Source organism: Panthera leo, chromosome D2 (genome assembly GCF_018350215.1).
Source record: "Panthera leo isolate Ple1 chromosome D2, P.leo_Ple1_pat1.1, whole genome shotgun sequence".
Classification (NCBI taxonomy): domain Eukaryota; kingdom Metazoa; phylum Chordata; class Mammalia; order Carnivora; family Felidae; genus Panthera; species Panthera leo.
In genome coordinates, this window is record NC_056689.1 from 28,276,678 (window position 1) to 28,298,655 (window position 21,978).

At 42.6% G+C, this 21,978-nt stretch overlaps 1 protein-coding gene across 1 annotated transcript in view; it reads right to left on the reverse strand.

Annotated features, from left to right (window-relative positions):
• The window catches only part of CTNNA3 (catenin alpha 3), a 1,696,848-nt gene that overhangs the window by 1,577,708 nt on the left and 97,162 nt on the right, over positions 1-21,978 (reverse strand). Inside the window, exon 4 of the mRNA XM_042908368.1 lies at positions 12,109-12,275. Coding sequence (XP_042764302.1) covers positions 12,109-12,275 — 167 coding nt within the window. The remainder of the gene's footprint in view (positions 1-12,108; positions 12,276-21,978) is intronic.

Genomic DNA, 21,978 nt, shown 5'->3' on the forward strand with positions numbered 1-21,978 from the left:
AACAGAGCCAGGATTGAAGCAAGGTCTCTTCTGCCAAAAGCAATGGTTTTTTCCTCCACATTGTCCTGACCCCTAAGGAAAGCAAGAGACACCCCAGCCAATTTTGTCTCAAATAAAATCGACCTTTATAAAAACCCAGATGCCAATAAAATAAGATATGGTATCTTGAGAAGTATAAATAGTGAAGTTCAAAAAAACCTTGACCAATACTAAAAAAGATTTTTTTTTAAATTCCCACAGAATGGTGGCAATAAAGCCAAACTGTCTTTCCAAGTTTCTACAATTTATTTAATATTGAAAGATTGTCATTCTCTTCTCTATCCTCTCTTACCTTTCATTTGGACCTATTTCCTGGAGAAAAAAAATTCCTTACGGAACCTGATGACTTTAAAGCTGCCAAATCAAGAATCTTTGTTGTACTTAATTATATATCAACTCTGTGTTGGTCAGCACTACTTTTCCTACTGAGAATTACTCAGTGAACCACATATGCACTAGTTGGTGGTCTCAGTCTATGTCCTCATAAATGGTCGATCATAACTGCATCTCTGGAGGCAGTCTCAGTGGAAAGAGGATAATTCAGTAAAAATAACAAAGCATAGGAAGTCAGGAAATGTATAGGTACAGAGAATTAATCAAAAATTGAGAAATATATAGGGATGCCTGGGTGTCTCAATTGGTTAAGTATCTGACTCTTGATCACGGCTCCAGTCATGATCTCATGGTTTGTGAAGTTCGAGCCCCGCATCAGGTGCTATGCTGACAGCACTGAGCGTGCTTTTGATTCTCTGTCTCCCTCCCTCTCTGCCCTTCCTCTTCTGGTGTTCTATCTGTCTCTCTCAAAATAAATAAACATTTTTTAATTGAGTAATATCTCCTTGACCTGACATCTAAAAGGAAACATACCACAACAGAGATGAAAAAAAGCTATAATTTAGAAAAAAATCAGTAAGGAAGAAAAGAGTAAGGCCATGAAAGAAGAAATTATGATAGTGGATACATTATTTGGTACCGTGTAATAAAGAATAAATTAAAAATGTAGCAGGGAACTGTATAAGAATGCTGAAGGGACCCCAAAATGAGCAGAAGATTTCATGAAATAGTAAGATACAATTAGAAGAGAGAAGAGGCAGGCTTTTTTTCCATTATATTCCAGACAGAAGCAAGAAACAAAAATGTGACCCACTGCTTTTTAAAGAAGAGTGTCCAGAAAAAGAAATCTATACCATTAAAGTTGATGCTCTCCCCCTAGAAAACATCTATAATACATTATTTTATAGTGGAATGTATGTGTGTATACAGAGAGACACAGCTGACTAAAGAATTCTTCTGAGGGAAAAAAAAAATGTCTATACGGAGGAAAATACCTTACAGAATAATTTAAGAAAGACAGTGATATATGAGGGCACAAATCAGCAGATAGAAACCTAGTGCATCCAGATAAACAGGAATTTACAGGTATGAGAAAGAACAAAGAGAGTAGGTAAGGGGAAAGGAGGTGGAAGAACAATGAGATGATGTTGCTAAAGAATTTGAAGATTTCTGATATTCAAATTGGAGCCACTTAGAATATAGTGTTACAGTAAAGAATCCCCTCCCTTCCACCTTCCCAAATTTCTATAAGGTTTGCAATATACACAGACACATAAACATGTCTTGTCTGGGAGTATTGGAGAGTGAGTGTGTGTGTGTGTGTGTGTGTGTGTGTGTGTGTGTGTCAAAATCAAGGGGGAAAAGGCCAATTACCAATTACAGATTAACCAACTATAAAATAGGGATAGAAAGACCATTCGTAAACTAATTTGTGGAAGCAAAAACTTGGAACTAGAGATGACGTTGAGAATATGAGCCCCAGAGAATTTGCAGAAATCTTGGGACGTTATAGTTGATAGGACACAGAATTGGGGTTCAAGCCATTTATATATAGATCTTAAGAGTAACAAGATCCCAGCAGACAAGTGGTTTACAACCATAAGTAAGTGGATTATGAGCAATTAAAAAATGAAGGTTAAAAAAAAACATAAAAAGAAAGAAAGAAAAGGAAAAAAAGCAAGCAAGCAATAGTCAACTTGGAACTCTTACAGGGCTACGAAAAGTAAGTTAACCAAGCTAAGCTCATTTCCTTTATAATTGGGGTTACTATACTGATAAATCTACAATGCCACAGTTAACACATCTTAATTTTAGCAAGACCTTTGAGAAAGTACTTGAGGATAAAATAAAGAAACATGGTTTATACAGTAGCCTAATAAAGCAAGTTTGAAGTTCATTTCAACAAATTTACTCAAAATGGGTTAAAGTTTGATTGATGTTATCTGAAAGAAGATATATCACTGTTTTCCACATGACTAAACAACTTTTCATAAATAATCTGACTTTTAAAAATCTGAAAATGATTCCAGATTAGGAGGTAAAGACAAAATCAAAAGTTAAAAAGATCTTTATGGACTCTAACATAAACCAGAATTAACAGGATAAAATTCCGTGAATATAAATTTAGCATCTACCTTTACATATAAAAAGATAAAACTAGTATCAGAACAAGAACGCTCAAATTAATAATATTTTGAGTTCAGAGACTTGGAGTTTAACTGCTCACAAAATCAGTATGAACGAACAGCATGACAAGGCTATCATAATAAGGTAAGATAATGTTAGACATTAAATCAGAGAGGTAATTGTTTGAGTATATTATAGAACATTCACATCAGAGATTTGTTTCTATTTCAAGATGTTTTTATTTCAATATTTTATGGGTATTACTTATCTAGAACATGCATAGAAAAGTATTTGCGGAGATGATTTTAGGGACTTCGATTTCTTGTATTGGCAAATTAGTAATCAGTCTAATTCTTCTGCCGAAGAAAACTAAGAAGATTGATGAAATATAAAATACTTTATCTTAAAAACATCAAAGAGCTAATAAAACAGAGAAATTTCTTGAGATGAATTCCAGAAAAAGTAATGTTTAGTACACAGAGATAGCCATTCACATGAAAAAACAAGATACCATGAGCAAAAACCAGCATAATGATCCAGGAAGTCCAGACACTAAAGTTGTCAAATTCTAACCATAATACAAATATGCTTACCATGTTCAAGTACCTCAATATCAAAAGTGAAAATTTCATCAGGAAACTGATAATCATACAAGATATGGAAATTCTCAAGTATTCAGAATAGTCTGAAATGTTCAAGGGTCAAGAAATTTTCAGCCTAGGTAAGAGAAGACATAAATAAGTGCTAAGAATAATCATCGGTTATTTGAAAAATACCTTTTCCTATTGTCTTCGTTGCTTAAGAAAGCAGAACTAGAAGAAGTGCATGGAAATGGCAGGGAATTCACATCTAGTTTGAGAAAAATGTTTCCAACAATTAGAATTGTCCAAAATCAGGTTCAGTGTCTCACAGAATTGATGAGATTGCTATTACTGTTACACAGTTGTGTATTGCATATTGTATGGCTGGAGAGAGTCTAATCTACTTCAATAAGATTAGAATGTAAAGGCACTAACGTTCCTCCTCTATAATTTTTTAATCCAAGTAAAAATTTAATATAACCATAAATATTATTGGAGATATACTAAACCACTATTTCCCAAAGTATGGTCTGAGAAAGTTATAGAACTAACATATTATAAGAGTCCTAAAGTCAGAAAATTTTGGAAATTCTGGCTTAAGCAAAATTAAATACTTTTATTTGCTTCAATATTTCTTACCAACTTGAATGTACTTAAGTACATCAAAAACATACAAAGAAAATTTCTATATACAGCACTGACCATAAAAAAATTCGTTTTTTCATGTTACATTTTTAAATCTTTCTTCCCACTTTAATTATGAGTTATTTGGAGGGTTTTATTTGTTTATTTTGTTTTATTTTTCAATTTTTTATTTAAATTGTAGTTAGTTACCATATAGTGTAATACTTCTTTCAGGAGTAGGATTTAGTGATTCATCACTTACATATAACATCCAGTGCTCAACATAACAGGTGCCTTCCTTAATACCCATCACCCATTTAGCCTATCTCCTGCCCACATCCCCTCCAGCAAACTTCAGTTTGTTCTCTATAGTTGGAGTCTCTTATGATTTGCTTTCTGTCCTTTTTTTCCTGCCTTCCTCTATGTCCATCTGTTTTGTTTCTTAATTTCCACGAGTAAAATCATGGCATTTGTCTTTCTCTGACTGACTTATTTCATTTAGCATAATAAAAAACACTCTAGTTCCATCCGCATCATTGCAAATGGTAAGATTTCATTCTTTTCACCCCAAAGAGCCAAAGTAATAATGAAGAAGAAAACCAAAGTGGGAGGCATCAGAATCCCAGACTTTAGCCTCTACTACAAGGCTGTAATCATCAAGATAGTATGGTATTGGCATAAAAACAGACATATAGACCAATGGAATAGAGATCCCAGAACTGGACCCAAAAACGTATGGCCAACTAATCTTTGACAAAGCAGGAAAAGAGTATCCAACGGAAAAAAAGACAGTCTCTTTAACAAATAGTGCTGGGAGAACTGGACAGCATCAGGCAGAAGAATGAAACTCGACCACTTTCTTACACCATATACAAACATAAACTAGAAATGGATGAAGGATCTGAATATGAGACAGGAAACCATCAAAACCCTAGAGGAGAAAGCAGGCAACAACCTCTTTGACCTCAGCCGCAGCAATTTCTTACTTGACACCTCTCCAAAGGCAAGGAATTAAAAGCAAAAATGAGGGGCGCCTGGGTGGCTTAGTCGGTTAAGCGGCCGACTTCAGCTCAGGTCACGATCTCACGGTCTGTGAGTCCATGAGTTCGAGCCCCGCGTCGGGCTCTGGGCTGATGGCTCAGAGCCTGGAGCCTGCTTCCGATTCTGTGTCTCCCCCTCTCTCTGCCCCTCCCCCATTCGTGCTCTGTCTCTCTCTGTCTCAAAAATAAATAAACGTTAAAAAAAATTTTTTTAAAAGCAAAAATGAACTATTGGGACCTTATCAAGATAAAAAGCTTCTGTATTACAAAGGAAACAATCAACAAAACTAAAAGGCAACCGATGATATGGGAAAAGATATCTGCAAATGACATATTAGACAAAGGTCTAGTATCCAAAATCTATGAAGAACTCACCAAACTCCACACCTGAAAAACAAATAATCCAGTGAAGAAATGGGCAGAAGACATGAATAGACACTTCTCCAAAGAAGACATCCAGATGGCCAACAAACACATGAAAAGATGCTCAATGTCACTCATCATCCGGGAAATACAATCAAAAACCACACTGAGATATCACCTCATGCCTGTCAGAGTGGCTAAAATGAACAAATCAGGAAACTATAGATGCAGGAGAGGATGTGGAGTAATGGGAACCCTCTTGCACTGCTGGTAGGAATGCAAACTGGTGCAGCCACTCTAGAAAACAGTGTGGAGGTTCCTCAAAATGTTAAAAATAGAACTACCCTATGACCCAGCAATAGCACTGCTAGGAATCTACCCAAGGGATACAGGAATGCTGGTGCATAGGGGCACTTGTACCCCAATGTTTATAGCAGCACTTTCAACAATAGCCAAATTATGGAAAGAGCCTAAATGTCCATCAACTGACAAATGGATAAAGAAGATGTGGTTTATATATAAAACGGAATACTACTAGACAATGAGAAAGAATGAAATCTGGCCATTTGCAGCAACTTGGATGGAACTGTAGGGCATTATGCTAAGTGAAATAAGTAAGGCAGAGAAAGACAGATGCCATTTGTTTTCACTCATATGTGGATCCTGAGAAACTTAACAGAAGACCATGGGGGAGGGAAAGGGGGGAAAAAAGGTACCGGGGAGGAGGGAGGCAAACCATAAGAGACTCTTAAAAACTAAGAACAAACTGAGGGTTGATAGAGGGTGGGGGAGAGGGGAAAGTGGGTGATGGGCATGGAGGATCGCACTTGTTGTGATGAGCACTGGTGTTGTATGGAAACCAATTTGAGCATAAGTTATATTTTAAAAAAAGAAAAAGAAAAAAAAAGATCTCATTCTTTTCTTTGGGCAAGTAATATTCCACTATATATATATATATATATATATCCTCTTTATCCATTCATCAGTCAGTGAAAATTTGGGCTCTTTCCATAATATGGCTATTGTTGACAATGCTGCTATAAGCTTTGGGGTGCCCCTTCAAATCAGTATATTTGTATCCTTTGGGTAAACACCTAGCATTACAATTGCTGGATTATAGGGTAGTTCTATTTTTAACTTTTTGAGGAATGTCCATACTATTTTCCAGAGTGACTGCACCATTTTGCATTCCCACCAACAGTGCAGGAGGGTTCCCCTCTCTCCACATCCTCACCAACATCTGTTGTTCCCTGTGTCAATTTTTTTAAGTTTATTTACTTATTTTGAGTGAGTGAGAGAGAAAGAGGGAGAGAGAGAGGGAGAGAGGGAGAGAGGGAGAGAGGGAGAGAGGGAGAGAGGGAGAGAGGGAGAGAGGGAGGGAGAGAGGGAGGGAGGGAGGGAGAGAGGGAGAGAGGGAGGGAGGGAGGGAGAGGGAGAGAGACAATCTCAAGCAGGCTGTACACTCAGCCCAGAGCCCAATGCAGGGCTTGATCTCCCATGAGATCATGACCTGAGCTGAAATCAAAAGTTGGACGCTTAACTGACTGAGCAAACAAAGCACCCCTCCTATGTTGTTAATTTTAGCCATTCTGACAGGTCAGGTGGAATCTCATTGTGGTTTTGATTTGCATTTCCCTGATGATGAGTGATGTTGAACATCTTTTCATATGTCTGTTGGCCATCTGTATGTCTTCTTTGGAAAAATGTCTATTTCCTGTTGGATATTTATGAGACAGGCTCTATAGAATACTTTGGAGCAAGGGAATGTTGGGTTAAATAATTCTAATCTTGATGGTATCAAAAAAAAATCCAGTTTGTCTATTTTGTCAAAAGAATTGAATTGATGATGCAATTTAAATATAAATTTTTCATAAGGATGAAATAATGCAACACTATCACAATTTACCACAAAAGGTCTTCCTTTTTCACAGATGAGGTATCATTGTTGTACTATACATAATTATAAGCATCTTAAATGATGTAGCCTAAATTCAGTCTCTGATGAGTTACCAGCAAATGTGGGAGAGACTAAAGAACACCTCCTCCTCCTCCTCCTGACATACCTAAATTCCTTTAACAACCTATTATAGGCGCATAAACTTGATTAAACACTTCTGAAAGGTATGTATAGTTCAAGCTGTTCTAACTCTTGGAGTACTATGTTCTTAAAGTTTTATTTTTCCTGTTGCCTTGTACAAGCAAATTTCTTAAATAAATATGCCTCCATTTCTTCATCTTTAAAATTACAATCATAATCATATGGTTGCTGAAGATTGAATTAAAGGAGATAATCCAGCACAGTGTTAGCACATTATAAAAACTCAGTAACTATAAACTATCATTTTTATTCAAAAATAGCACTTTACTTTGTTTTGATCTTCAATTACCTACTGCTTCATTTGAATGACATCATGTGTGTGAATTACTTAGCACTATGCTCAATTAAAATTGGTAATGAATGTGTTTGTGATCTTTATATATACACACTTACTACTTAGTCGATTATGAAGGTAGCAATTTTTACCTGAAACAGATTTTCTGCTCTATCTCAACAAACCTAGAGTCTAAAATACAGGAAATATTGTGTCATTGGAACTAGAAACTACCTGGCACTTAATCTTTCATACCTTCTTCTTGGTTACAGCATTTATTAATATTTGTATTCACATATGACAAAAATGAATCTCAGAAATTTTTAGGGATTTGTTTATGGTATTGTTTATGGTAGTCAACAAACCAATAACCAACAAACAATGCTTAATTATCTCACTTACGAATCCACTAGTAGACAGCATCTGATGATGAGAACTATTCCCTTTCTTTTTTTTTTTTAATTTATTTTTTAATACATGAAATTTACTGTCAAATTTGTTTCCATACAACACCCAGTGCTCATCCCAAAAGGTGCCCTCCTCAATACCCATCACCCACCCTCCCCTCCCTCCCACCCCCCATCAACCCTCAGTTTGTTCTCAGTTTTTAACAGTCTCTTATGCTTTGGCTCTCTCCCACTCTAACCTCTTTTTTTTTTTTTTTTCCTTCCCCTCCCCCATGGGTTCCTGTTAAGTTTCTCAGCATCCACATAAGAGTGAAAACATATGGTATCTGTCTTTCTCTGTATGGCTTATTTCACTTAGCATCACACTCTCCAGTTCCATCCACGTTGCTACAAAAGGCCATATTTCATTTTTTCTCATTGCCACGTAGTATTCCATTGTGTATATAAACCACAATTTCTTTATCCATTCATCCGTTTATGGACATTTAGGCTCTTTCCATAATTTGGCTATTGTTGAGAGTGCTGCTATAAACATTGGGGTACAAGTACCCCTATGCATCAGTACTCCTGTATCCCTTGGATAAATTCCTAGCAGTGCTATTGCTGGGTCATAGGGTAGGTCTATTTTTAATTTTCTGAGGAACCTCCACACTGCTTTCCAGAGCAGCTGCACCAATTTGCATTCCCACCAACAGTGCAAGAGGGTTCCCGTTTCTCCACATCCTCTCCAGCATCTATAGTCTCCTGATTTGTTCATTTTGGCCACTCTGACTGGCGTGAGGTGATATCTGAGTGTGGTTTTGATTTGTATTTCCCTGATAAGGAGCGACGTTGAACATCTTTTCATGTGCCTGTTGGCCATCCAGATGTCTTCTTTAGAGAAGTGTCTATTCATGTTTTCTGCCCATTTCTTCACTGGGTTATTTGTTTTTCGGGTGTGGAATTTGATGAGCTCTTTATAGATTTTGGATACTAGCCCTTTGTCCGGTATGTCATTTGCAAATATCTTTTCCCATTCCGTTGGTTGCCTTTTAGTTTTGTTGGTTGTTTCCTTTGCTGTGCAGAAGCTTTTAATCTTCATAAGGTCCCAGTAATTCATTTTTGCTTTTAATTCCCTTGCCTTTGGGGATGTGTCGAGTAAGAGATTGCTACGGCTGAGGTCAGAGAGGTCTTTTCCTGCTTTCTCCTCTAAGGTTTTGATGGTTTCCTGTCTCACATTCAGGTCCTTTATCCATTTTGAGTTTATTTTTGTGAATGGTGTGAGAAAGTGGTCTAGTTTCAACCTTCTGCATGTTGCTGTCCAGAGAACTATTCCCTTTCTTAAAAACAACAACACAAAGTGCTGAATTGCTTTTTTTCAGTAATAAAACTATCAAAAGAAAATGAATATAAAAGTATAAAGGAAAGTTGCTATACTTTAGGGTTAAAATAAGCATTAGAGAGTAAAATAAAGACAAGAAAAAGGCTTAAGGTAGCAATTAGAGAAAAAGATTTTAACAAGAAGGTCAATCAGAGGAGGCCATCATTTGCTTAACGTAGTAGTGATATTACAGTCACCAGACACATTTATGAATATGCAGCTGTATTTATGGACAGAAGAGTAAAAGTCCTGTTTGATGCAGGAGATAGATCAGAGACTCCAAAGGAATGTTTGCAACCTTTTCAACTGGACAAAGGTGACTTTGGTCCTAAAGAAACTAAAGAAATTCTTTGGTTACTAAAGAAAGTAAAAAGGGCTTTAATAAAATTCTCTTTCTACTAAAACTTTTCTAAATGGATTTGTCTAACAAAATAACAAGATACCTTGCTGCCTTTGTAGTATCTGAGTAAAATTGTATTTTTTACTCATATTAAATCAATTTATACATTTTCATAATGTATTACTACAGATATCACAGACTACATGTAAACATACACAGTTTATGTTGGATCAAGTGGAGCTGGCAAACAGTATTCATTTACAAACTAGGATAAACTTCCTAGTGTCTTCAGTTTTAAAGTTTTTCTATTTATATTTGTATATTATTTATATTACCTATATAATCCTAGCCATTTTCTTATCAGTAAACCATCCTCTGTTTTTCAATCTACCACTGGCTTTAAGATAAACAATCCTAAAATTTGTATGGAACCACAAAAGATCCCAAAGACCTTGAAAAGGGAAAGCAAAGCTGGAGGCATCATGATTTGGGACTTCAAGCTATATTACAAAGCTATAGTAATTAAAACAGCATGGTACTGGCATAAAAATAGACACGTATATCAATGTATGAGAACAGGAAACCCAGAGGGGTGGCCTGGGTGGCTCAGTCAGTTGAGTGTCTGACTTTAGCTCAGGTCACCATCTCACGGTTCCTGAGTTTGAGCCCTTCATCAGGCTCTCTGCCTGTCAATGCAGAGCCAGCTTTGGATCCTCTGTCTCCCTCTCTCTCTCTCTGTCCCTCTCCAACTGACTCTTTCTCTCAAAAAAAAATTTAAAAATATAAATAAAGTTTGTAACTACTGTTCTTTTATGTATATGTGTGTGTGTGTGTGTGTGTGTGTGTGTAAACCTGTTCTTTAATATATATATAGAGAGAGAGAGAGATACATGTGTGTGTGTGTGTGTGTATTGAGAGAGAGAGAGAAAACCTAGAAATGAATGCACAACTATGTGCTCAATTAATCTTCCACAAAGTAGGAAAAAATATCCAATGGGTAAAAGAATGTCTCTTCAACAAATGGTGTTGACAGCAACACTCAAAGGAATGAAACTGCACCACTTTCTTATACCATACACAAAAGTAAATTCAAAATGAATGAAAGACCTAAATGTGAGACAAAAACCATAAAAATCCCAGAGAAGAATACAAGCAGTAACCCCTTTGACATCATCCTTAGCAACTTCTTACTAGATATGCTTCCTGAGGCAAGGAAAACAAAAGCAAAAATAAACTATTAGAACTTCATCAAGATAAAAAGCTTCTGCACATTGAAGAAAACAATCAACAAAAGCAAAAGGCAGCCTGCTGATTGGGAGAAGATATTTGCAAATGACATATCTGAGAAAGGGTTAGTATCCAAAACATATAAAGAACTTCTAAAACTCAACACTCAAAAAACAAATGATCCAGTTAAGAAATGGGTAGAAGACATGAATAGACATTTTTCCAAAGAAGACATCTAGATGGCTGACAGACACATGAAAAAATCTTCAACATCACTGGTCGTCAGGGAAATACAAATCAAAACTACAATAAGATATGATCTAACACCTGTCAGAATGGCTAAAATCAACAACACAAGAAACAACAGGTGTTGGCAAGGATGCGGAGAAAGGGGAACCCTCTTACACTGCTGGTAGGAATACAAACTGGTACAGCCACCCTGGAAAACAGTATGGAGGTTCCCCAAAAAGTTAAAAATAGAACTACCCTATAATCCAGCAATTGCAATAATAGGTATTTACCCAAAGTTTACAAAAAATACTAATTCGAACGGATACATGCCGCCCAATGTTTATAGCATTATCAACAATAGCCAAATTATGGAAACAGCCAAATGCCCACTTATTGAAGAATGGATAAAGATGTGGTATACAGATACAATGGAATATTATTCAGCCAAGACAAGAATGAAATTTTGCCATTTGCAATGACGTGGATGGAGCTACAGAGTATTTATGCTAAGTGAAATAAGTCAGTGAAAGACAAATACCATATGAGTTCATTCATATGTGGAATTTAAGAAACAAAACAAATGATCATAAGGGAAAAAAGAGAAAGGCAAACCAAGAAACAGATTTCTAACTATAGAGAACAAACTGATGGTCACCAGAGGGAAGGTGGATGGGGGTGGGGTGGAGGGGGATGGGTAAAATAGGTGATGGGGATTAAGGAGTGCACTTGTGAAGAGACCAGGTATTGTATGTAAGTGTTGAATCACTAAATCATACACCTGAAATTAATATTACACTATATGTCGACTAACGAGAATTTAAGTTAAAACTTTAAAAATTTTTCAATTTTAAAAATGTTGAAAAAGAAACTACAACAAAAAGACTAACTTCTGACTTTGTTCTTTTGAGGTATACATGACTTGCACAATTCAATCCAGTCAGCTTCTGTTGGATGACTATAAGAAATGAAGGCAAGGCTGGGATGCACTAGGATTGATGCCGGGTTCGGAAAAAGTAATTAGAAATGAGAACAATGCCAAGGTAAACTGGCCATCTTTTACTTACAGCTGACACGTGCTGTAAGAGACACATGACATCAATCATGTCTGCGAGGATAAGGAGTCTGGTAACTGCAGCCAACAAGGCACGGGCAGCTTGAACCACAGCCTCCCTTTTTGGGAGATAACAGGGGTCATCTGCAAATCTCTCAGCTGATACTTTCAGAGCTTCACCTGAAAAACACAACCCAAAATAATATACTTTAAGTTTCAGCTATACCTGTTTAAGTATTTATCATCCTAATTCCAAGTACATTCTATGACTAAGCATAATATTAAAATAGTGTCAGTTGACACTAGAACACTGTCTCTTAATAAACAATGGAGTTTAAAATCAACATTTCTCTTTGATAAATGCTCTGGAGTTTAAGAAGCATGATACCATTTTCCTGCAAGAGAATTGTGCTCAATTGACTAGCAACATCTAGTAACACCGCTGTCAACTTCTGCATTTGCTGAATCTCATTTGCTGTGAAAGGTTTCATTACTAAGACTTCAACTGGAAACAATCTGGTGAAAGGGCGGGCCTACGCCGGCCGACTCCATCTTGTTCTGTGTTCTCCACCTTGAGTGACTATGTCCCCGACATGACCCCTTTTCCGGGAAATTCACAGAAACCTCAGACTGCGCCTCCTCCCCTTGAGTAACCTCCCGCTCACCCGTTCAAACTTTCTGATCAAAACACGCCCAGCGACCTGCGTAACAGGACTCCGACCCTTCCCCAACCAATCGGCTGAGGCCACGACCCTTCCCCAGCCAATCGGCTGAGGCCACAGCCATTACCTCACCAACTGCCCCTAGACCCCTATAAAACCTTTGTGCTTTTGAAACTCGCTCTCTCTCCCTGGTATCTCACCGCTGCGTCGGTGCAGGTAGGGGATTGAGCTCGAGCTAGCTCGAATAAAGGTTCTTTTGCTTTTGCATCGGACTCAGCTCCCTAGTGGTCTTTGGGGATCACGAATTCTGGGCATAACATTTGGGGGCTCGTCCGGGATCCCCAAGACCCCTGAGGGACCCCCGACCCGGAGAGCCTGACTGGCCACGGTTAGTGTCTGTTTGTTTGTTCTGTCTTTTCTGTGTGAGTTCACTTCTGGAGTTCTGGTAGTGCCCGACGCGGTCTAAGTGGACGCACTGGAGGACCACGGGCCGGGAGTTTCGGAAGACGTTCCGATTCTCCCTTCTGGAGGGACGTGGAATCCCCTCAAAGGTCTGAGACGAGGCGGGTCGCTCCCGCTGGTCGGCGTGAGGCCGTCGTCTTTGGAGGGACGTGGAATCCCCTCATCGGTTTTGGAGGGACGTGGAATCCCCTCAAATGTCTAAGCTAGCTTTCAGTTTTGCTTCCATGGAGTTGGAAGATTTTCTAGGGGCCCTCTGTTTGTCTGTTTTTGTGTTTCTCTGTTTTGTTCTGTGGACTTACTGGACGGACGTTATGGGACAGACTCAGACTACTCCTCTAAGTATTATGATTGATCACTTTAAGGATGTGAGGGGAAGAGCTAACAACCTCAGTGTGGAAGTCCGAAAGGGTCGGTGGCAGTTTTTTTGTTCTAGCAAGTGGCCAACTTTCAATGTCGGATGGCCACCAGAGGGGACCTTCGACCTCCCTACCATCCACCGAGTCAGGAGTATCATCTCTCAGCCTAAGACGGGCCATCTTGATCAGCTCCCTTACATTATCACTTGGCAGGACCTTGTGGAAGACCCACCCTCTTGGCTTAAACCCTTCCTAGCCCCGCTCCCTCTGGAGCCAAAACCCATTCTTGCTTTGCAGGGGACAAAGAAGAAGAAAAGTCTTATCCAGCCTTCAGCACCCCTCTACCCTGTCTTACAGGGGGGTACTGAAGAAGAATTAATTTTTCCTCCCTCGTATAACCCCTCTAGGATGCTGGAAGAACACCATCCTCCCCCTCCGGGGGAGGCAGACGCTGTTCCGAGAGCGGGAGGCGGAAACGCTCCAGTGGGAAGCCCGCCCTTCACCAGACAAAGGGCTCAGAGGGAGCAATCCGCCTCCGCCGCCGACTCCACTATTCTGCCCCTGCGAGCCACCGGACCCCCAGACGCGGAGGGGAACCAGCCCCATCACTATTGGCCTTTCGCCACTAGTGACCTCTACAATTGGAAAGCTCAGAATCCTAAGTTTTCCGAGAAACCGGCAGGGCTTATTGATTTATTAGACTCTGTTCTTTTTACCCATCAGCCCACGTGGGACGATTGCCAGCAGCTTTTGCAGGTCCTGTTCACAACTGAAGAAAGAGAAAGAATCGTCAACGAGGCCCGAAAACTAGTTCCGGGCACAGACGGGAATCCCACCACCAACCAGGCTCAGATAGATGCCTCCTTCCCCTTAACTCGGCCCCAGTGGGATTTCAGCACAGCAGAAGGTAAGGAGAGGCTCCGGGTCTACCGCCAGACTCTAATGGGGGGTCTCCGAATGGCTGCTAGAAAGCCAACCAATTTGGCCAAGGTAGGAAATGTACAACAGGGAAAAGATGAATCTCCGGCTGCCTTTTTAGAACGGATCATGGAGGCATTCCGTACCTATACCCCCATGAATCCAGAGGCTCCGGAAAGCAAGGCAGCTGTTATCATGGCCTTTGTAAACCAATCGGCCATAGACATTAGGAGAAAATTACAGAAAATAGATAGACTAGGAGAAAAAAGTCTGCAGGACTTACTGGTGGTAGCCGAAAAGGTATATAATAACCGGGAGCTTCCTGAGGACAAGCAGGCTCGCGCCATGGCGGCTGCCAGCAGTAAGCAGACTCGAGACCTGGCGAGAATACTACTAGCTACCACTGCTGACTCCCCTGAGGAACGAGACCGCCGTCTCTGGCAGCTGGCAGACGACGCAAGAAAAGGTAAAAGAACCACCAAGGGGGGGAAGCAGAGGCTGCAGAAGGATCAGTGCGCATACTGCAAGGAGATAGGGCATTGGGCCCGAGATTGTCTGAAAAGGGCCGGCGGGAAAGGAAGCAAGACTGATCGAGTAAAAGTCCTAGAGCTAGATGAACTAAGTGATTAGGGGAGTCGGGGTTCGGACCCTCTCCCCAAACCCAGGGTAACTCTTAAAGTGGAGGGGACCCCTGTTGACTTCCTTGTCGACACCGGAGCACAACATTCGGTCCTCCGCACCCCACAAGGAAAACTAGCCAGCAAGAAGTCCTGGGTACAAGGGGCAACTGGTATGAGCCAGTATTCATGGACTACCCGAAGAACAGTAGATTTGGGAACGGGCCGGGTATCCCACTCCTTTATGGTAATACCAGAATGCCCCTACCCGCTGTTAGGATGGGACTTACTGACCAAGATTGGAGCTCAGATAACTTTCAGACAAGGGGGGCCTCAGGTCACCGATGGCAAGGGCCACCCCATCCAGGTCCTGACCATGAAACTGGAGGATGAATACCTCCTCCACCAGGAGGCGCTCCCGAGAGAGGATAATATAGACAGATGGCTACAAGAATTCCCCTCGGTTTGGGCAGAGACTGGGGGGGGGATGGGACTAGCCGCTCATAGGACCCCAGTCCTGGTAGAGCTCAAGCCAGGAGAGAGTCCGGTAAGGATCAAACAATACCCCATGTCACAGGAGGCCCGGAAGGGGATCCAGCCACACATCCGGAGACTACGAAGCCTAGGGGTACTAGTTCCTTGCCAGTCTGCCCGGAACACCCCCTTACTGCCGGTCAAAAAGCCTCACACAAATGACTACCGACCGGTACAAGACCTCCGGGAAGTAAATAAGAGGGTCACGGACATACACCCAACTGTTCCCAACCCATATACTCTCTTGAGCTCCTTGGCGCCCTCCAGGGTCTGGTATACTGTACTAGATTTAAAGGACGCCTTCTTCAGTCTGCCGCTGGCACCCCAGAGCCAACCCCTGTTCGCCTTCGAGTGGCATGATCCGGAGGAGGGCTACAGTGGGCAACTCACCTGGACACGGCTACCTCAGGGATTCAAAAATTCACCCACCATCTTCGACGAGGCACTACACGAGGACCTGGGTGAGTACAAAAGGGAGCACCCTGGCCTCACCCTCCTACAGTACGTAGATGACATCCTGATTGCTGCTGACACGGCCAAAGACTGTGAGCGAGGGACCCAGGACCTGCTGGCTACCCTGGGGGCTTTAGGGTACCGGGCATCCGCGAAGAAGGCTCAGATATGCAGGGAGAGGGTAAGTTACCTGGGATATATCCTGGAGGGCGGACAGCGGCGGTTATCAGATGCCAGAAAAGAAACTGTCCTAAAGATCCCTACTCCCACCTCCCGAAGAGAAGTGAGGGAATTCCTAGGATCAGCCGGCTACTGCCGCCTCTGGGTTCCAGGTTTCGCTGAGATCGCCAGGCCCCTATATGAAGCTACCAAAGAGGGGAAAACATTTAAATGGACTGAAAAAGAAGAAATTGCCTTTAATCAGTTAAAAAAGGCCCTCCTAAGTGCCCCAGCCCTGGGCCTACCAGACATTATGAAACCCTTCCACCTCTTTGTAGACGAACATAAGGGAATAGCAAAAGGGGTTCTAACTCAAGCCTTAGGCCCCTGGAACCGCCCAGTGGCTTACCTGTCTAAGAAACTAGACCCAGTGGCTGCCGGCTGGCCGCCATGCCTAAGAATTATTGCGGCGACAGCACTCCTAGTCAAGGATGCAGACAAACTGACCCTAGGACAGGAGATCTGGATCACAACCCCACACGCCATTGAAGGGGTCCTGAAACAGCCTCCTGATAGATGGATGAGCAATACACGTGTGACTCATTACCAGAGCCTCCTACTCAACCCTCCACGAGTGCGGTTCCACCCCAGTGCAGCCCTCAATCCTGCAACCCTGCTGCCCGACCCTGACCTAGGTGCTCCACTACATGACTGTGCGGGAATCCTGGAACAAGTACATGGATTCCGGATGGACCTGACCGACCAGCCCCTCCCTGATGCCGAGGCTACTTGGTTCACTGATGGCAGCAGCTTTGTGCGAGATGGACACAGGTATGCGGGTGCAGCGGTGGTCACCGAAATGGACACCGTATGGGCGGAGGCTCTACCCTCCGGAACGTCAGCCCAGCGAGCGGAGCTCATAGCCCTCACCAAGGCGCTGATGCTGGGAGCTGGAAAACGGCTTAACATCTACACAGACAGCCGTTATGCATTTGCCACAGCTCATATTCATGGGGCAATTTATCAGGAGAGGGGGTTACTGACGGCAGAAGGACAGACTATAAAAAATAAGCAGGAGATACTTAACCTGCTTACGGCCTTATGGCTTCCTGCCAAGCTAGCCATTATCCACTGCCAAGGGCACCAAAAAGCTGATAACCCAGTAGCTAGAGGTAATCGAAAGGCTGACCAGGCAGCCAAGGCAGTAGCCCTTACTCCAGTCCCCACCATGACCATACAACTACCAGACCCGGGAGACCCAGTTTTACCAGACCAGCCCAAATACTCCCAGGAGGAGTTACAGCGGATCAAGAAACTCCCCATGGCCCAGGAGATAAAGGGATGGTGGTATACACCTAACAAGGAGCTCGTGCTGCCAGACCGGCTCGGAGTCTCAATATTAGAGCACATGCATCGGTCTACTCACATGGGAGCCCGAAAATTAAAAGACTTAATCCGACATGCCGGAATCAAGATTCACCAACAGGACACCAAAATAGAGCAAGTTGTATCTGCCTGCAAGACCTGCCAACTCACCAACGCGAAAGCCACATCAAATAAAAAAGGAACCAGGCTCAGAGGCACCAGACCGGGAGCCCAATGGGAAGTCGACTTCACTGAAGTCAAACCAGGAAAGTATGGTTATAAATATCTTTTAGTATTTACAGACACCTTCTCTGGCTGGGTGGAGGCATACCCAACCAAGCATGAAACGGCTCAGACTGTGGCTAAGAAGCTACTAGAAGACATCTTACCCAGGTATGGTTTTCCTGCCATGGTAGGATCAGACAATGGACCAGCTTTTATCTCTCAGGTAACACAGGCAGTAGCCAAGGCGATGGGGGCAAACTGGAAATTACATTGTGCTTATAGGCCCCAGAGCTCAGGACAGGTAGAAAGAATGAATAGAACCCTAAAAGAGACCCTTACCAAATTAACCATGGAGACTGGCGGGGACTGGGTGACTCTCCTACCGTACGCCCTTTACCGGGTTAGAAACACTCCTTACACTCTGGGTTTTACTCCCTACGAGATCATGTTTGGCAGGCCACCCCCTGTTATTCCCAGCCTTCGAGCTGAACTTCTTGCAGAGTTTAAAGATCAAGAACTTTTTCTTTCCTTGAGAGGGCTCCAGAGGGCGCACGAGGATATTTGGCCGCGCCTCCGTGCCATCTACGAGGCTGGCCCGACCCCGACACCTCATCAGTACAAGCCGGGAGACTGGGTCTATGTCAAGAGGCACCACCGAGAGACTCTCAAGCCGCGCTGGAAGGGACCCTACATTGTAGTGCTGACAACCCCCACCGCTCTCAAAGTAGACGGCATCGCGACCTGGGTCCATCACACCCACGTTCGGCCAGCGGACCCCTCCTCGATCCGGAAGGACTTCGTCACGCGATGGGCCATCAGTCGGGACCAACACAACCCGCTCAAGCTCAAGCTCAAGCTACAGCACATTCGACCCACCTAATATTGGTAACTCTGTTAACTCTGCTTGTCATTGCTCATGCTACCGGGAGTCCCCACACCCCCCAAAACATCACCTGGCAGATCATAGATACCAGCTCAGGGACAATACTTAATTAGACCTCCCAGAGCCACCCCAGGGACACATGCTTCCCAGAACTTAGCGTAAACTTCCAAACTCTGTTCCCCTTGTCACCATAAATGCAGCCGGTCCCATGATTGGGTCCGTAAGTTACATGACAAGGGGGGAATGAAAGGGCGGGCCTACGCCGGCCGACTCCATCTTGTTCTGTGTTCTCCACCTTGAGTGACTATGTCCCCGACATGACCCCTTTTCCGGGAAATTCACAGAAACCTCAGACTGCGCCTCCTCCCCTTGAGTAACCTCCCGCTCACCCGTTCAAACTTTCTGATCAAAACACGCCCAGCGACCTGCGTAACAGGACTCTGACCCTTCCCCAACCAATCGGCTGAGGCCACGACCCTTCCCCAGCCAATCGGCTGAGGCCACAGCCATTACCTCACCAACTGCCCCTAGACCCCTATAAAACCTTTGTGCTTTTGAAACTCGCTCTCTCTCCCTGGTATCTCACCGCTGCGTCGGTGCAGGTAGGGGATTGAGCTCGAGCTAGCTCGAATAAAGGTTCTTTTGCTTTTGCATCGGACTCGGCTCCCTAGTGGTCTTTGGGGATCACGAATTCTGGGCATAACACTGGCTTATAAAAATAAGGTAAATCTTCATTAAACTACTTTCCAGCTCAATGTCAGAAAACAGCTAGCCTTTGAGGAAGTAACTCTCTGAGATAAAAGTTTAACATAGGCAGATTTATCCTAAACTGTCAATATAATAACCTATCTCCTAAATTGTCACAAATTATATTTCATAGTACATAACTGTTAGAGAAATATGCCTACAATTTTTAAGGTTTTTTTCGCTGAAAATACATTTTATGATAAAAGCAATGTGTACTCATTCATTTTTAAAAGTTCACAGTTCAGAAGGGTATAAAATGAAAAGATTCCTCTTTACCCCTCTCCACTAACATAATTGCTTACCACATCCACTATGTTTTAAGTTTTTCAATTTAAACTTGTTTTTATTATGAAATCACTACATGCTCATTACTTTTAAATAATTCACTATACTGAAGAGTATAAAGTGAAAACAATTTTTAGAGAGTCTCCATACAAATCACCCAAATATACTCATGGAGTTCTTGTATATCCATCCAGAAATTTTTCCATGAATACATGTTTTATGTGTGTGCATATGTATAAATATTTATTTATATGTATAAATGTATATGTATGTTTAAACGTATGTATTTTTATGAATATATTCACACATTCATATATATGAATATATATTTTCTGTCCTAAGAAAACAGAGACATTTTATATTTTAAATGGAACACACAGAAGATATAAATCCTTTTCACAAATATTTTCATACTATAAAAATTTTCTACAATTTGTTTTTTCACTTACCAATTTATTTTCTTTTCATGCTGGGATATAATTGACCAGGAGACATTAAAGAATGCACGGTAAGGATAGGAAGATGGCGGCGTAGGAGGACGCTGGGCTCACCGCGCGTCCTGACGCTGATTACTTAGATTCCACCTACACCTGCCTAACTAACCCAGAAAACCACCAGAAGACTAGCAGAACGGAGTCTCCGGAGCCAAGCGCAGACGAGAGGCCCACGGAAGAGGGTAGGAAGGGCGGCGAGGCGGTGCGCGCTGCACGGACTGGTGGGAGGGAACCCGGGCGGAGGGGCAGCCCGCCGGCCAAGCAGAGCCCCCGAGTCTGGCTGGCAAAGGGGAGGGGCCGGACGGAGTGTGTTCCCACAGCAAGCGCGACTTAGCATCTGGGAGGTCATAAGTTAACAGCTCTGCTCGGAAAGCGGGAAGGCTGGAGGACAAGGGAGGGAGAGTTGCTATGCCCTGGGACAACAGAGCTCAGTTTGGCGGGGAACATAAGCGCTCCCCGGCGCCATCTCCCTCGCCCATCCCCCAGCCAAAATCCCAAAGGAAACCAGTTCCTGCCAGGGAACTTGCTCGCTCAGCACAAACGCCCAACGCTGTGCTTCTGCGGAGCCACCCCTCCGGCAGGGGGTCTGACTCCCTCCCGCTGCCACAGGGCCCCTCCTGAAGTGGATCACCTAAGGAGAAGCGAGCTAAGCCTGCCCCTCCTGCCCCCGTGCACCTTGCCTACCCACCCCAGCTAATACGCCAGATCCCCAGCACCACAAGCCTGGCAGTGTGCAAGTAGTCCAGACGGGCCACACCACCCCACAGTGAATCCCGCCCTAGGAGAGGGGAAGAGAAGGCACACACCAGTCTGACTGTGGCTCCAGCGGTGGGCTGGGGGCAGACATCAGGTCTGACTGCGGCTCCGCCCACCAGCTCCAGTTATACACTACAGCACAGGGGAAGTGCCCTGCAGGTCCATACCACTCCAGGGACTATCCAAAATGACCAAACGGAAGAATTCCCCTCAGAAAAATCTTCAGGAAATAACAACAGCTAATGAACTGATCAAAAAGGATTTAAATAATATAACAGAAAGTGAATTTAGAATAATAGTCATAAAATTAATTGCTCGGCTTGAAAACAGTATAGAGGACAGCAGAGAATCTCTTGCTACAGAGATTAAGGGACTAAGGAACAGTCACGAGGAGCTGAAAAACGCTTTCAATGAAATGCAAAACAAAATGGAAACGACGACAGCTTGGATTGAAGAGGCAGAGGAGAGAATAGGTAAACTAGAAGATAAAGTCATAGAAAAAGAGAAAGCTGAAAAAAAGATTAAAAAATCCAGGAGTATGAGGGGAAACTTAGAGAACTAAGTGATACACTAAAAAGAAATAATATACGCATAATTGGTATCCCAGAGGAGGAAGAGAGAGGGAAAGGTGCTGAAGGGGTACTTGAAGAAATTATAGCTGAGAACTTCCCTGAACTGGGGAAGGAAAAAGGCATTGAAATCCAAGAGGCACAGAGAACTCCCTTCAGACGTAACTTGAATCGATATTCTGCACGACATATCATAGTGAAACTGGCAAAATACAAGGATAAAGAGAAAATTCTGAAAGCAACAAGGGATAAACGTGCCCTCACATATAAAGGGAGATCTATAAGACTCGTGACTAATCTCTCTTTTGAAACTTGGCAGGCCAAAAAGGATTGGCACGAGATCTACAATGTGCTGAACAGAAAAAATATGCAGCCGAGAATCCTTTATCCAGCAAGTC